The following is a 14,452-nucleotide window of genomic DNA, read 5'->3' on the forward strand; positions in this document are numbered from 1 at the left end:
ACACTGGCAGTATACTTGAATGGCCTAATTTCTAACTACTGTTGTTCCTACCACTATCAGTGATGATCTGCCAGCATTTTTCATAAATGATCCTTGGTTTTCTAATTGTCTGCTTAAACTTAGCTCACTAAATCTAAATGTAATGATGGTACAAAGGAATGACTTATTTGTTTCTAATTATGATAAAAGAGAGACTAGTCATATTTGCAACTGTTCGTTTTGGTTTTTAACTGCTTTAAGCTGGTTTTTAATTCAGAATATGATGGGTTCTTTGGGCCACATTTTCTAGATTCTTGTATTTACCTGCAAAATGCCTACTACAGCAGCACAACTACCTTTCCTTTTATACCTGGTGGCTCAGTAACATGAGCTGCATAATGTACTGAGGTTATCACTGTATTTTTATGAGTAGATCTGATCCCTTGTGAAGGCTGAAAAGAAAATGAGAGTATTGAACTAGCTCCTAATGCCATCACTTAATATGAAAAGTGAGCTCTTTATAAGGAGCACTGGACCATACAGCATATTGGTAACAGGCATTCTCCTGTTAAACTTTTCTACCCTCAGACTTCTCCCTGCTGACCTTGGGAGTTAGAAACAAAATTAGAGGATAAAGAAAATGTGGTAGTTTTGCAGAGTGTAGATCCTTAATCCCTTTACCAGTGTGTACTGATTAAAGTGAAGTAAAATATTAAAATATTTTAATTAGGCATAATTAGATAATTAGAGACCCGGTTATAGTTTATGATTAAAACTCTAAATGCTTTAGTTGCTTTGGAGTTTTAGCTACTTCATCCTCAACATAACCCACTGAAATTTTATTAAGGCCAGCAGTTTTGAATTTGTCTTTCTCTTCATTTAAAAAAAAGTATATAGAAAGTTTTTATTTTAACTTAGCCTATTTGTTTTTCATTTCATGTTGCATTGAAGTTTTGTTGTCCTTGTGAAAGCTCCAGAATTAAAACATTAGCATTGAACCTGATAAGGATTATATTACTAGTGGGTAATTTTAAAAAAAGAGACATGCAAAATATTCTCTTATTTCCTGCATAGTCCCTAAGGTGGTACGTTTTCAAATATGGTTAAAGTTGATTAGTTTAAAATGTGCTCAAATCAGCATTTTTTTTTTTTACTTAAGACTAGAAGAACATAATACATATATATCTTTACCATATATAGTAATATGACCTTGTGAAACAGATACCACTTAGCCTTTAACAACAAGGTAGTAAAAAAAAATCATCATAGTTATATGAAATAATTTGATGAGTGGTTATTTACAGGCTTATATTAATATTTAGGTTAAAAAATTTATGATAAAATTAAAGTCATAGTACTCAGGAATAAATTAGGTAGTAGGTGGAACAAGCTCTTGTATTCATATGAAATATTTTTCTGTTTTTGTTCATTTGAAATATTTAAAAGAACAATAGCTGCATTAAATACGTTCAACTAGCTCTCTTTATTTGATATAGCACTCTTGAAAACTTATACCTTTGAAAAGAAGTTTTATTTCTTCCCACTTGATACTAGCCCCTTTCTCAAGGCAAATCAAAGTACAGTAGACACAGAACCTAAATGTAAAACCACTTGTGCTATATCTGAAAATTTCTCCCATAGGAAGGTGAAGTTGTACAATGAGTGATTGTTTTTGCACCTTTTGGAGCAAATCATGTATTTCTGAACTAATAGTTCTTTTCCCCCAGTGACTAGGTAAGACACATGCAGCTATTGGTTTTTATAAAATAAAATAAAAAATTAAATTTTAAGAGGTTTCTTTGTGTGTGTTCAGAGGAACAGGGGGAAGTATGCATTTGATTCCAGTAAGCAAAGCACTAGTTCTTTAGAATGTAGTGGTTCTTAAATGCTAATGTTTGTGGAGTTTGTCCCACAGATTTCAATTTTTATTTTTCTCTGATTGAAAGACAGAACTGATTGTTAAAACTCCATGAACTGACTGCATCCACAGTCATCCGATTCTTCATCTGGCTTATTTGTTAGATTTCAAAAATGTCAGTATGTTGCTACGAGCAATGCTATTGTGTGTGTGTATGCGTGTGTGGGAGTGAATTAATGTGTTTATACTGAGAACATTAAGTTTCAGTGTCACTTCACCACAATAGTGCCTTTGAAGCACAGAATGGTGGGAATGCATAATTGTTCTGTCTTTCTATTAGATTTATCCAATCAGAAACAGAGCTGGATGACAAACAGATGGAAATGAGGTTTTTTTATTCAGTGGAATCAGTTACATCAGCATCTAACCTATTTGAACCTAACTGTTTTTAGAGGATCAAAACCAGAACCATTAGCACTTAGAAGAAATTTATAATAATATTTAAGTCCAGCCTTTTCCCTCCCCCCCAAAAAATATTTCATATATTTAATAATTCTTTGGAAATAAAGAACAAAAATGCATATTAACAAATTCAGTCTGTGAAATTACCTTATGAGTTTCATGTTCAAATTCCACTCATAAAATTGGAGTTTTTTCTGTGATTGCCGATGTGACATACCACTAAATAAAGCCTTTGGGGATAAATTACTAACCACTTTCTTTGGCTCTTCTGGGCACCACAAACCAACCTGCATTTGAAAACAGTACTAGTGCTGCTAGGTCTTTGTCTCACATGCTATATGGAACACCAGCACTAAGTAACAACTTACTTACCAGTCCAAAGATAAAACTGAGGTGCAGTTGGACTAAACAAGCAAAAAAAAGGAAAACTTTCCAGTATAAAAATATATATCTGTTCAATAAAACAGTTCCATGAGACAAAGCACCTGACCCTGAAAACTTTGCCGTTATTGTCGTTGTAAATGGCACAAAGTTAGAATCTGAATCAGGTGAACTGCTAGTAGCTATTATGCTGGCTCCTGTCTCAGAGCATTTAAAAGTTATGTGATGCCCACAGATCAGCCAGCTCTCTTCTAGTTTTCATGAAAAATCTTCTTTGAAGCTTCTACTAATCAGGTAAATGGTTCTCTGAGAGAAAAACTTGAGGTGTGCATGGGAGTTTCTTATTCCTGTGGAATTTTGAATTTCAGGAAGAATTCTGTTATCCAGTAGAATGCCTGGCTCTCACGGTGGAGGAAGTGATGCATATTCGCCAGGTGCTGGTAAAGGCAGAGCTGGAAAAGTACCAACAGTATAAAGATGTCTACACTGCACTGAAAAAAGGAAAGGTATATCTGTGGGTTTTGCTTAGAATTTCTCTGGAGCCTGGAATCTTCTCTCCTCGCTAGCAGCTGAATGGTATTTCTTTCTTTCTTTTCCTTAAGAGGGAGAATCACCAAGGTTCCTCTATTGAAATACCAAACTGACAAGTAGGACAGTTTTGTTGAGGACTTAAAAATAAACCTAGTAATTATTGTGTGTATATAAAATTATATATACCTTAAGGTGGTTTTTTGGTGGGTTTTGTAAATAAGAAATGTCCCAAGAATGGGAGTACAATTCTTTGTGTCCTTCAGTTTGTGTCCAGGTCTTTAAACATATAACGTTATTATTCATGTGAAACTGCAAACATATAATTGTGTTTTTTTATGAAGTGAGGGAGAGCCAACTTAAAAACCGTCTCAGTTGTCTAGTTGTCTTCTTCATGACATTCACTGAACTTGTGTAATATGATCATCACAACCTCTTCCAATATTAGGAAATTACCTGTTGACAAAGTTTTTCCTTTTTCAAATTTTATTTCCTAGCTTTGCTTCTGTTGCCGAACTAGGAGGTTTTCCTTCTTCACTTGGTCTTATACCTGTCAGTTCTGTAAGAGGTAAGACAATCCATATGTGATGAAAGATATTTAATAGTAAGAATCCCACTAACACTCGTTTTATTTAAAGGTTCTCTATACAAGGAAACTATTGGCATTGTCCTACTTATCTGTCTTGTATTTTTATTTCTTTGGATAGTGTGAGGGTATTGGTTTCTTTATAATAATTTAACAATTGATTATTATAAAGTAGGATAATGAATTCCTGGATATCATTTGTTTAATTTAAGCAAGGATGATTCTGATGATAGTATTTTATGTTTAAACTAGACATGAAATTTAGAAGCAATTAATGATGATCACCTTATACTTTAAAAAAAGGAAAATTTTATATAAATATAGGTGATCCATTTATTTAGGTCTTTTTCTAAGATAAGTTGTATTTGTCCTATCTATTGTCACATGAAGTGCACCTTCTGATGGGAGAAAATATAGAGAGTTTTCATAATTAAATATAGAAATCTAATCTACCCAGGTGGATGGGCTTTCAGTTATTGACAAGATGCTTCAAATGCCCTATACTGACTCCTGTTTTTCATTTTATACACAGGCCAGTATGCTCACAGTGTTGCAAAAAGGTAAGCTAAGATAAATAGCTTATGCTAGTTTTAGGGCATGAATTTAGAGCACAGGTTATATATATCTATGACATTTTTCATTTTTGGTCTCATTTTGGGGTAACAGATGCGATTGCCATCCAAGCCATATTCCACTCTTCCTATCTTTTCTCTGGGACCTTCTGCCTTGCAAAGAGGAGAAAGTTTTATGAGACCCGAAAAACCCTCGACTAGTCACCATCGGCCACTTCGCAGCATTGCCAGGTGAGGATTCCTGGAACTTTATTAGTAATGAAGAGATTATCATTTCTGTGTTTGTGATGAGGAATGGGTTTGGATTTTGCCAGTACACTGCAAAAAGAGACCAGTCTGTACAATTCATTGCCTTAGTGAATGGGCAAGCAGCTATTTAAAATCCACCTTCCTTTATTGTTTCATTAGATTTCCTAACCCCTTTTGAAACTTAGGAATAAAGCAGCACAGAGTAATTGATAGAGCACAAAGTTTGAATCTCAGCTCTGTAACTTTTACACTCAGGTTTTGGGCAAGTGATTTAGTATCTCTGGGCCTCAGTTTCTTTTTTATAAAATGATGGGGGTGGACTAGATCCTCTTTAAGTTCCATCCTTTTCCATCTCTAAACTAGCTACTACAAAAGTGAAGCTCATTTACAATGCAATTTTTACAAATGAATTTACTGTTTTAAAATGAAAATTAAAGACATCTATAGAGCCATTCTGGTTGCTTTTTCCCCCATTCTTATTTTTAGGAGGAAATCAAGTTTTATCCTTTTTATAGAGTTGGCCTTCAGTGTTTTGGGATGGTTATTAAAGAAAGAACCAGTAAGTCCAGCAAATATTAATTGATTCCTATGTGCAAAGCACTGTGGTATTTATGCTGTTTATTCAGAGACAAAAACAGAACAGTCCGTACCATCAAGATGCTTATATTCAACTTATAAAAATAAAGCTTGATGCCAGAAGTTGTAAATATTTTTAAAAGGTGCCAGGGCACTAAACTTTTTCCAAAGCTAAGTGGGAACCACATCTTGAACAGGGTGGGGTAGGAAAAGAGTGAGTTTTGGTTCTTGAGAAGGTAGATGGGACAACACTGGCCACAGACTTTCAGAGAAAAGAGGATGATTTGAATATTGACCATGAGCTCACAAAGCAGAAATAGATTGGTACCAGCTATTATCTCTTGCAAGTCATTGCAGTTCTGTTGCAGGGAAGAAGAGTAAGAGAGAAGTTAATCCATGAACCATTTTTACTAGTCTGCAGGTCCCCACTTTAGGCTGTCTCCCTTCAGATATTGTACTTGAATGATAAGCTTTTATTTTTGAATTATTAGCAAATGTATGATATAGAATTTCACAGATACTTCAGATTCCTAGGGTAGACCATGGTAATAATGAGAGAGCTTGCATTGAGCTCAAACAAATTGAAGTCGTTTTACTGCTGCTGTATTAATAGTTATATTCATTTTCAGTTTAAATGAAATAGTAAATGCTTTTTAAAAAAAATCCAGCTCTAAATCTTTGAAAATTATGAAACTATAAAATAAATTACTTAAAAAAAAATTACTTCCATTTTGAAGGTAGTACAGTAAACTATTTATCTAGATTCCAAACAACCAGAAAACTAAAATCACTGGAATTTGTTGGGGAAGGCATTCTACATTCAGCACTCTACTTTTATGAGAAAGAAATATATGTTGTGTGAACCATCATATTAATGGACTTACTCATATTAATGAACAGCTTCTAGATTTTATTGATTGTCATATGGACAGTAATGCTATACCTCCCTTATGTCATGCAGTGATAACTAATATTCATAATGAAGAGACTGGGACACCACAGAATCTGAAACAACATCTGAAGAATCAGAGATTTTAGATTATGTGCAGTATGATTTTAGCATAGTGTATTGTTTTCATCTTTAGTAATCCATTCATTCCCATGTGATTCTCATGGTACCATTCCCATGAAAATTCTCAGTTAAACAGAATATTCAGTTAAGCAAAATAGTCTATTCCTTTAGCATTCTAGTTTAAGGATACAATTACATTCTAAATATTGTAATTTTGAGATTCTCAGATATTTGACATAGCAAATTTCCCAAGTTTCTTTTGAAAAAAGAACATTGTTTTCTGGTCTTTGTCTTTGATATCTGATGCCTTGAAAGCACTTCAGGATTTGAAAGATCCATGATTTCAAGTTCATTAATGCAGATGGAAATTTACTGTGTCTTACTGGGGGGTTAACCTTACAACCTGGGGGACAACCACATGATGATGAGCCCTTTCCAGATGACTTCAAAGTATCCTTGAAGCATTCTTAGTTTGGTAAGACCTACCAGAGGTTGCCCTCTACTGGTATGATCTTGCATTATCCTGGCATTACCTCCTTGCCACAGTGAGACTAGAGTAGGATATAAGTGAAGAGTCTTATTTATAATAGGCCCTAATAAATAAATGAATAAGGAATTCCTTTTTGGTAAAGTATCATGAGATTCTCATTATTTCAGCAATGGCATAAATTTGTCACCTTCAGGATTTTTATTTGATTCACATGATGCTCTTCATTGAGGAAATATAGGTATTGATTTAGGTGGGGGGTTTTTTGTTTGTTTGTTTTAGATTCTCCTCAAAATCTAAGTCTGTAGATAAATCAGATGAAGAACTACAATTTCCCAAAGAATTGATGGAGGACTGGAGTACTATGGAGGTGTGTGTAGACTGCAAAAAATTTATTTCAGAAATCATCAGTTCTAGCCGGAGAAGCCTGGTGCTGGCCAACAAGCGAGCTCGTTTGAAAAGGAAAACACAGTCATTCTACATGTCCTCAGCAGGTCCCTCGGAGTACTGCCCTTCAGAGAGAACTATCCATGAAATCTGAGCCTCGTGCCTTTCCAGTTGCTCTTGTTCACAAAGTCAGCATTGGTGGGAGAACACTAAGAACTGCGTTATCTTTCCTTTCCTTTCTGTGGTTTTATTTCCTAGGCTTGAATTTGCATTAGATCAGATATTTGTTACACCACGTTGTTCTACTGACTGAATGCTGTGTTCATATCTGTTACTGATATGCAACAGGTCAGCCAATCAATCATTTGCACTGAAAGAAAACAGTGTTTTGAAACTTGCCTTTTTCTTTTTAATTTGTACATTTGAAGGACAAAAAAATTTTCCCTCAGTTCAGTTCTTTACTATTTCTTGATTCGTTTTCCAACCAAGGCTGAAAGGTTCTTTAAGGAGAAACCAATCTAACAAAGGAATCAGTGTTAGCACAGTTCTAAGCAGTAAGTCATATTGGCATTTCCACCTAATAGTGTTCACATGTAGTGTATACAGTAATCCAGTGCCCTCCTGGAGGACACTAAACTCCTAACTCGGGCTATAGTAATTAATTGTCTCACAGCATAAACTCTAGGATTTGCTAATGCTAACAAATTGATTTTTAAATTTATTGTTAATCTGAGATTTTGGTTAAATAAGGGACTTTATGATGTCTGTGTTCTAGTGTAAAACACCAGCATAAGCTGTACACCCAAATGGGTGACTATTTCCCCAAAGCTGCTGGATTTGTCAGCCCTAGTGTAACTGACCAGTGTCTCTCATGGAGGCGACACTTTATTCCTTTGAATGTATTATGATTATTGGTAGTATTAGTAATAATAGACTGGGTGATAGAGGTTTGACAGAAGTTTGGGGACTAAGGCATATGGCAGCAGTTTGAGGGTACTCCTATAATGTCAAAAGAGCTCATGATTCTACTCAAAAGGTGAGTGATCTGCTTTGAGACTATGCAGATTGGCAGCCTCTGACCACGCTGGTACGGCTCTGGTAGCAGATACGTTATCAACTGCATTTTTCATATCTTAGGAACTTGGCCATCAAGTCTAAACTCAGCTGTAATTTGGTACCTAAGGTCTTAGACTGGAGACAAATTTATTTATTTTTGTAAATGAACTTTTTAAAAACAAAAATGGTTGTTTAGCTGTTTTAAAGTTACAAGAACATTAACCTGCTGACTGGCTTCCGATGCTTTTTTGCATTTCTTTTTCTCACAAATGGCTTCATGTGTGTAGTACTGGAGGTGAGAGAAGGTGAGAAAGGGTGAGCCCATTGTGCACCTGAAATTTATCAGCTGATTTAAGGTCATAAAATGGGATAGATCATTTTGGTATGCTTGAAAATAACCAACCAAATAACCATTGATGTTTGTCAGATTAATTAATGCACATGCACTGTAATTTTCATAAAGCAGTAGTAGATCCATCCATATTCAACCTGGTGACAGCACCATAGGTGGCATGATAAATATTTGTTATTGTATCAAAATATAGCTAACATTTCTATATGAAATTAACATGCCTCAAAACTGTCACAATTGTCCCAATACTACTTTAAAATGGACTAAAATTTTATGATTTCGTAGCTTAAAATTTCCAAAATAAATTTTAATGATTAAATAATGCACGTTCCTTCATATTTGCATGTGAAACTATAATGTCTCCAGGGATTTCTGATTATGCAAAAGTTTAAATTAATTTAAGAGCTTTGAAAAAAAATCTATTCAGTGAAACTTATTTGTAATGTTTTCTAAGAGACCGGGTTGTTTGAAATTTATATTCAGAAAAAAATTTTATGTGAGCCACAATATTTTGGGATCCCATACTTACACTTTTAAAATAATTGCTAGTTAGTAAAGGGGATATGAAGGTAAGAGAAAAAGATAGTTCAAGTTTCTTCTACATGTGTGTGTATATAAACATACACACAGCCATGCCTGACCAGTTTTTTGTTTGCTTGTTTTTTGATCTGGATCCATAAATTAATCTGTATAGGGAAATCCTAATCTAGAAATTCCTTTCATTGAAACTGATCAGTGACACAAACTTAATTTGCGATCTTAGAGAGTTGTGAGGAATACAGGAGATTTAGTGGCCTGCCCATGACCAGACAACCAGTATGAGTCTAAGGCAGGACTTGAGGCCGGTAGAGAGGACACACTGCCTCCTCTCATAACAGGCTACACAAAAGCAAACAAAGGTAACTTCCTAAAACTGAGAGAAGTTTTTATATTCACAAAAATAAATAAAAGTAAATAACTAGAGGTGACCTTTCCAGCCTATCTTCCTCCTTTAGGTTCATGATAGTACAAAAATTTATGGAACTCTAGACACCGATCAATTTTGTTCTCTTGATTATTAAAACATAAATGGACACATTCAACATAATAGGGTGCATGATAAATACAGATGAAACAATTTTTTAAATGGTTGCTGTAAGAAAAGGAGAAAAGTACCAGTCAACTTGTAATTTGTATTAGTGCTATTGGTGTGCTTTTTGGGGTGCCAAAACCAGTCCTTGCGCTTTAACCTTTTGTTCTCCTATACTAAATTCCATAGCGATCACTTAATTCCCATAAGAAGCAGTTTTCATTTTAAAGGGCTGGAATTTAAAATCTTTTGCCACGTCTGTCTTTAGGAACATTGTGCCCATTTTCATATTTTAAAATTATTCAGTATCCCTCTCTATGCTATTCAGCATTCAACTATGATCCAGGTTTTGGGGTTTTTTTTTTAAGGCATCTGTGCTGCCCCTTTCATTTGGAGTTTAAGAAGTCTTGGGGCAATGTGTGCTCAGATGAAATAAAATGACCTGCTGTGTGTGATGCCTTGTACAAACCTGAAAGTACTGTCTTCAGTGTTAGGTGTTCTTCCTTCTGGTTGGATTTCCTCTTCCCACTTTCCTTGCTCTCCTCCCACACTCACTCCTGGCGTTGAGTGCCACTTCTTTTTGTTCTCATACCTCATGCAGTTATACTGTGGAGAGGTCTGTGTTTCTCTCCCTGTAGTTTAACCTCATATCTGTGTCAGAATATATGAGAAAGTTTGTAAATACATGTAATATATTTATTAATATTTGAAAGGCTGCCATTTAGCAGACACCGGGAATAGATTTTCCCAAGATGATTGAAATGAAAGCAAGTCTTGTTGATATGCACATTGATTAAAAATTATCTTACTAGATTTCAAAATTTTGAGCCTTTTAAGTCAAACCTTGGAGACTTTATGGCACGTAGCATTTTAAGAATTAAGTTGCAAGAGTGACTAGCAACATGAACTCACCACCATGAATTTTTCTTAAAGCTTTTATTTTTCTAACTGTATTAATATATGTAGGACTTGGTTTTAAAGGTCACATAGGAGACATGAAAGTTCCTAAAATGTGCCATCATTATTTGCTGATGGTAAAAATACAGAGAATTTTGTATGAAGAACTATTAAATTAGGGCCATTGAAGAATGTATTCTCAGCTTTCTATGTGTATAAAATCCAAGGTCTTACTGGTATTCGTGGTGATAGTACTAAGCATTTTTCATTAAGGCCTCTTATTTGAAAATTATCTGGGGAAAAATAAAAAAGCCTTTCCATCATAGCCTTTGTCTGTGTTGATTTTCCTGTTCTATATGAATCTGGTTAAGTAGATGACTTTGCCTGTTTGTAACTAATAGGAATCATCTTGGCTAGACAGGGAAAAAGATTTTTTTTATCATCGACACCTTAAGAACACTTTGCCAACTACTACCTGGTTTCTGTCACTCAAAAGAAATTTTGTATAGCAATTCTTGTTTTGTTGACTAGATGTCTATGCTAACTCAGACCATCAAAATTTTTTACATGCCACCTTTCCTCTGAAATGGGAGCTTAAATTTTGTACATATATGTGTGTATGTATATGAGTGTGAGCAGATAGAATTAATGACATAACTAAAGTTTCCTAATCTTTATTTTCCCATGACAAATGAAATCACATTTTCCAAGCTTTTCTCTTTAAATTTACCCAATGAAACATTGAGCCCCTGCGTGATTTAAAACTCCACTTCTACTAGTGTTCAATAATTGACAATTTCTTGATAAATTACATTAAATATATATTGAATGTTACAAAAATTTCCCCTTTCCAAAGCGATTAAGCTTCTCTGTATTTTAACATTCGTCTAAAAAAACTTTTTAAACTTTTGAAATTGAAATTAATTTAAATACCAAGACTAGTTTAAACTACTTTAAAGACCTAGATCAAATTAAACTAATTTAAAGACCATTTCAGAAGAAAACAGCATTGTGACAACTTTAGTTTTAAGAAAAATGGTAGAAACTTGTGTCTTGTTAAGTGAAATGTGATCTGCCGTAATACATTTCTACCTTTTTATTCTTAAGGACCAAGGACATCAGCTATGGCTATTAGTATTAGGCAATGCAAATCAAAGCCCATTTTGTTTTAAAGGACTTTATTAAAAGAATATTGCAGGTTGTTTTTATCACTTAAAATGTTTACTCCCAGCATGGTTTTCCTCTTAGTCTACACTTTTTATCACATTTTTTTTAGCTTCTCATCAATACCCAAATTAAGTTAAAAATGCCATTTTAAAGATAAATTTGCCATAATTTTGCTTTATGGAAAAATATATCCCAAACACATATGCCATCTACTTCTGGGCTTCAGTTTCTTAACGTGGAAAAGGGGGATTGTTCTAGAGCATCTCTAAAGACATCCCTTCCAGCTCCAAATTCTACAATCCTATATCCTATGTATTGTTTCCAAACATTGAAACTTGATTTCTAATACATGCAATTGTATTTAATATAATTTCTTTAAGAGCCTTCATAAGGTTCTTGGAACTTGACTTCCCATAAAGCTTTAAGAGGGTAAGTATAGTCAACTCTTGATTATCCCTGGGACTGAATGGGATAGAAAACAATAGTCTAAAAGACATTTATAGTTGTTCCATAGATACACTCATTATCTCTGTAGTCATCACAACTTCCCTATTCAGCCTAAGGGTCAGTTTTGTATGATCCAGCTGGATTATCAGGATGATGTGACTGCAGATAATACAAAAGCAAGTCATTAATAGTTGACTATTGGTGTCTTTCTTTTATTGAAATACATATAAAATGCAGTGGGGCTCCCAGTTGTTTGATCCCACTTCAGCCTCATAACCATATACATACACATTTACTCTGGACATCCAGCTTGCAAAAGCGTGACCCTGGATACAAATGTAAATGGGCCACAATATGTACATGGAGAGGGAAAATACTCCCAATGCCGCTTCTAGGAATACAACTGGGAACTTAGACCCAGTTGAATCAAACGATGAAGTTAATGGATTGTATAGTTCTTTCTACCACTTTAAAAATTAAATAGTAGACAAGGATAAGGGCCTGAAGGGGTCTTTCTCCTACTAAATTGACAACTGCAGGCAAATGGGTAAAAAAAAGAGATAGCTTTACATACATAGGAAGAACGAATGGTTAAAATGGGAGGCCAGTGGCTTTGTAGCTTTTGTTGAGGTTTTCATAGAATCACTCGGAAAAATATCATCTCTCTGCATAAAGGATGTCCCAGTCTGAGCTTCAGACCTGAGGCATGAATCTGCAATACCTACCTGTAGTATGGCAGCTATTATGTCAACATGACAAACAATAATTTTAAATAAGTATAGTTAATGCATAATTTTTCATGAAATGACAAACATTAGCCAAGTCATTAGCTAGGTAATTCCCAGTCACTATGGAAGTCCCAGTAGTCAGGGAGTAAAATGCAAACTTTTTTAAATGAATGTTTAAAAAATTGTTATATGTATTTGGGTAATATTTAACAAAATAAATTATTTTCAAAAAAGAAAAAAACCATAGTAAAGAGATTGGGGCAGCTAGGTAGTGCAGTGGAAAGAGCACCAGGCCTGGAGTCAGGAAAATCTGAGTTCAAATATTGCTCAGACACTAGCAGTGTGAACTTGGGCAAGTCACTTAACCCCTATTTGCCTCAGTTTCTCATCTGTAAAATGGGGACAACACTGCAGAAGGAAATGGCAAATCATCCCATTATTTGCCAAGAAAATAGATACAGAGTCAGACACAACTAAACCATAAGTCAAAAGATTGGATTTGATGATCTCTTAAGGTCTCTTAACTCTTACAATGAATTTATGATCAATCCCTGGTCAAAGAGCCAAAAGAATGTTGCCAGATTCTTATACATAGCAGTCCCTTTGCTCTTTCTGTAGTCTAGAAGCTTTACCCTCTTCACGTTATAGTTTGGAGACTGAATCTACACTAACTCAGACCTCCAGTGGTGCCATTATTCTTCCACTGGCTGACACATGGAATATAGACTTTTATCACATTTTGCCCACGTTGAAGTTTCAGTCTCTGCTCTGAAAAGCCATACCCTAGAACAAGAAATAAATATTTTCTCCATAGCATTGATACTGGAAAAAGACCACCATTCTGGGTAGCTCTATGAAAACCTGAACAAAAACTTCACCACCTGCCTGCAGTTCTCAGTTTATTAGGAGAAAGACTCCTCAAGGCTTTTTCCTTGTCTCATTTTAAAAGTGATAGACAGAGGATTATAAGGATCAACTAACTTGGTAACTGGGGACATCGGTTTGGAGCATTAGTGTAAGGGGTTGAAAACTTATGGATATATATTTCAAGTCCAGGGGCCAAAATAAAAGATAGTATATCCTTTTGTGGATACATTTTTCAGTCTCCTTATGCTTGGGAGACACTATATATGCCCCAACCGCTAACACAAACATGGAATTTATATTCTCTGTACTCAGTGTATATCTGTCTTACTCCTCATCTTCCCACTCCCCTCCCCTTCCCAATGATTGTAAATACTGTAACTGCAGGGATTATATCAACTTTCTTTGTATCCCTTGAGGTACCTAGCATAGTACCTTGCACATAGTAAATACTCAAATGTTGCTTACTGAATCAATTTGAAAGTAGTAAATACTCAAATGTTGCTTACTGAATCAAATTGAAAGTTTCATTGTTGAACTATTTACTCAAGAGTTATAGAAAAAAAAACATTGGAGCTCCAGGCTGTTTCAGGCTAAAGTCTCAAGCATTTTTCTGGATGCTTGTGGGCTTTAAAATATATACTGTGTAACTAGCAATTAAAGATTCCCTTATCCAATGATGGATCAGGAGCACCTGGCATGTCATAAGAAATATTTTCCCAGCTTGCTGCAGTAAGTTTGCTCTGGTATAAACAAGAGCTACCAATTAAACTTGAAATTAGATTTCAGCCCATC

At 34.9% G+C, this 14,452-nt stretch overlaps 1 protein-coding gene across 2 annotated transcripts in view; it reads left to right on the forward strand.

Moving 5' to 3' along the window:
- SPIRE1 (spire type actin nucleation factor 1) overlaps positions 1–8,807 on the forward strand; it is a 235,225-nt gene extending 226,418 nt beyond the window's left edge. For both annotated transcript variants that reach the window (XM_072604189.1, XM_072604188.1), the window contains 5 exons: positions 3,049–3,186; positions 3,706–3,776; positions 4,327–4,354; positions 4,461–4,597; positions 6,973–8,807. In XM_072604189.1, coding sequence (XP_072460290.1) covers positions 3,049–3,186; positions 3,706–3,776; positions 4,327–4,354; positions 4,461–4,597; positions 6,973–7,231 — 633 coding nt within the window. In that variant the 3' untranslated portion in view covers positions 7,232–8,807. The remainder of the gene's footprint in view (positions 1–3,048; positions 3,187–3,705; positions 3,777–4,326; positions 4,355–4,460; positions 4,598–6,972) is intronic.
- The last annotated feature ends 5,645 nt before the right edge of the window (positions 8,808–14,452 follow it).

This window comes from Notamacropus eugenii, chromosome 4 (genome assembly GCF_028372415.1).
Source record: "Notamacropus eugenii isolate mMacEug1 chromosome 4, mMacEug1.pri_v2, whole genome shotgun sequence".
Classification (NCBI taxonomy): domain Eukaryota; kingdom Metazoa; phylum Chordata; class Mammalia; order Diprotodontia; family Macropodidae; genus Notamacropus; species Notamacropus eugenii.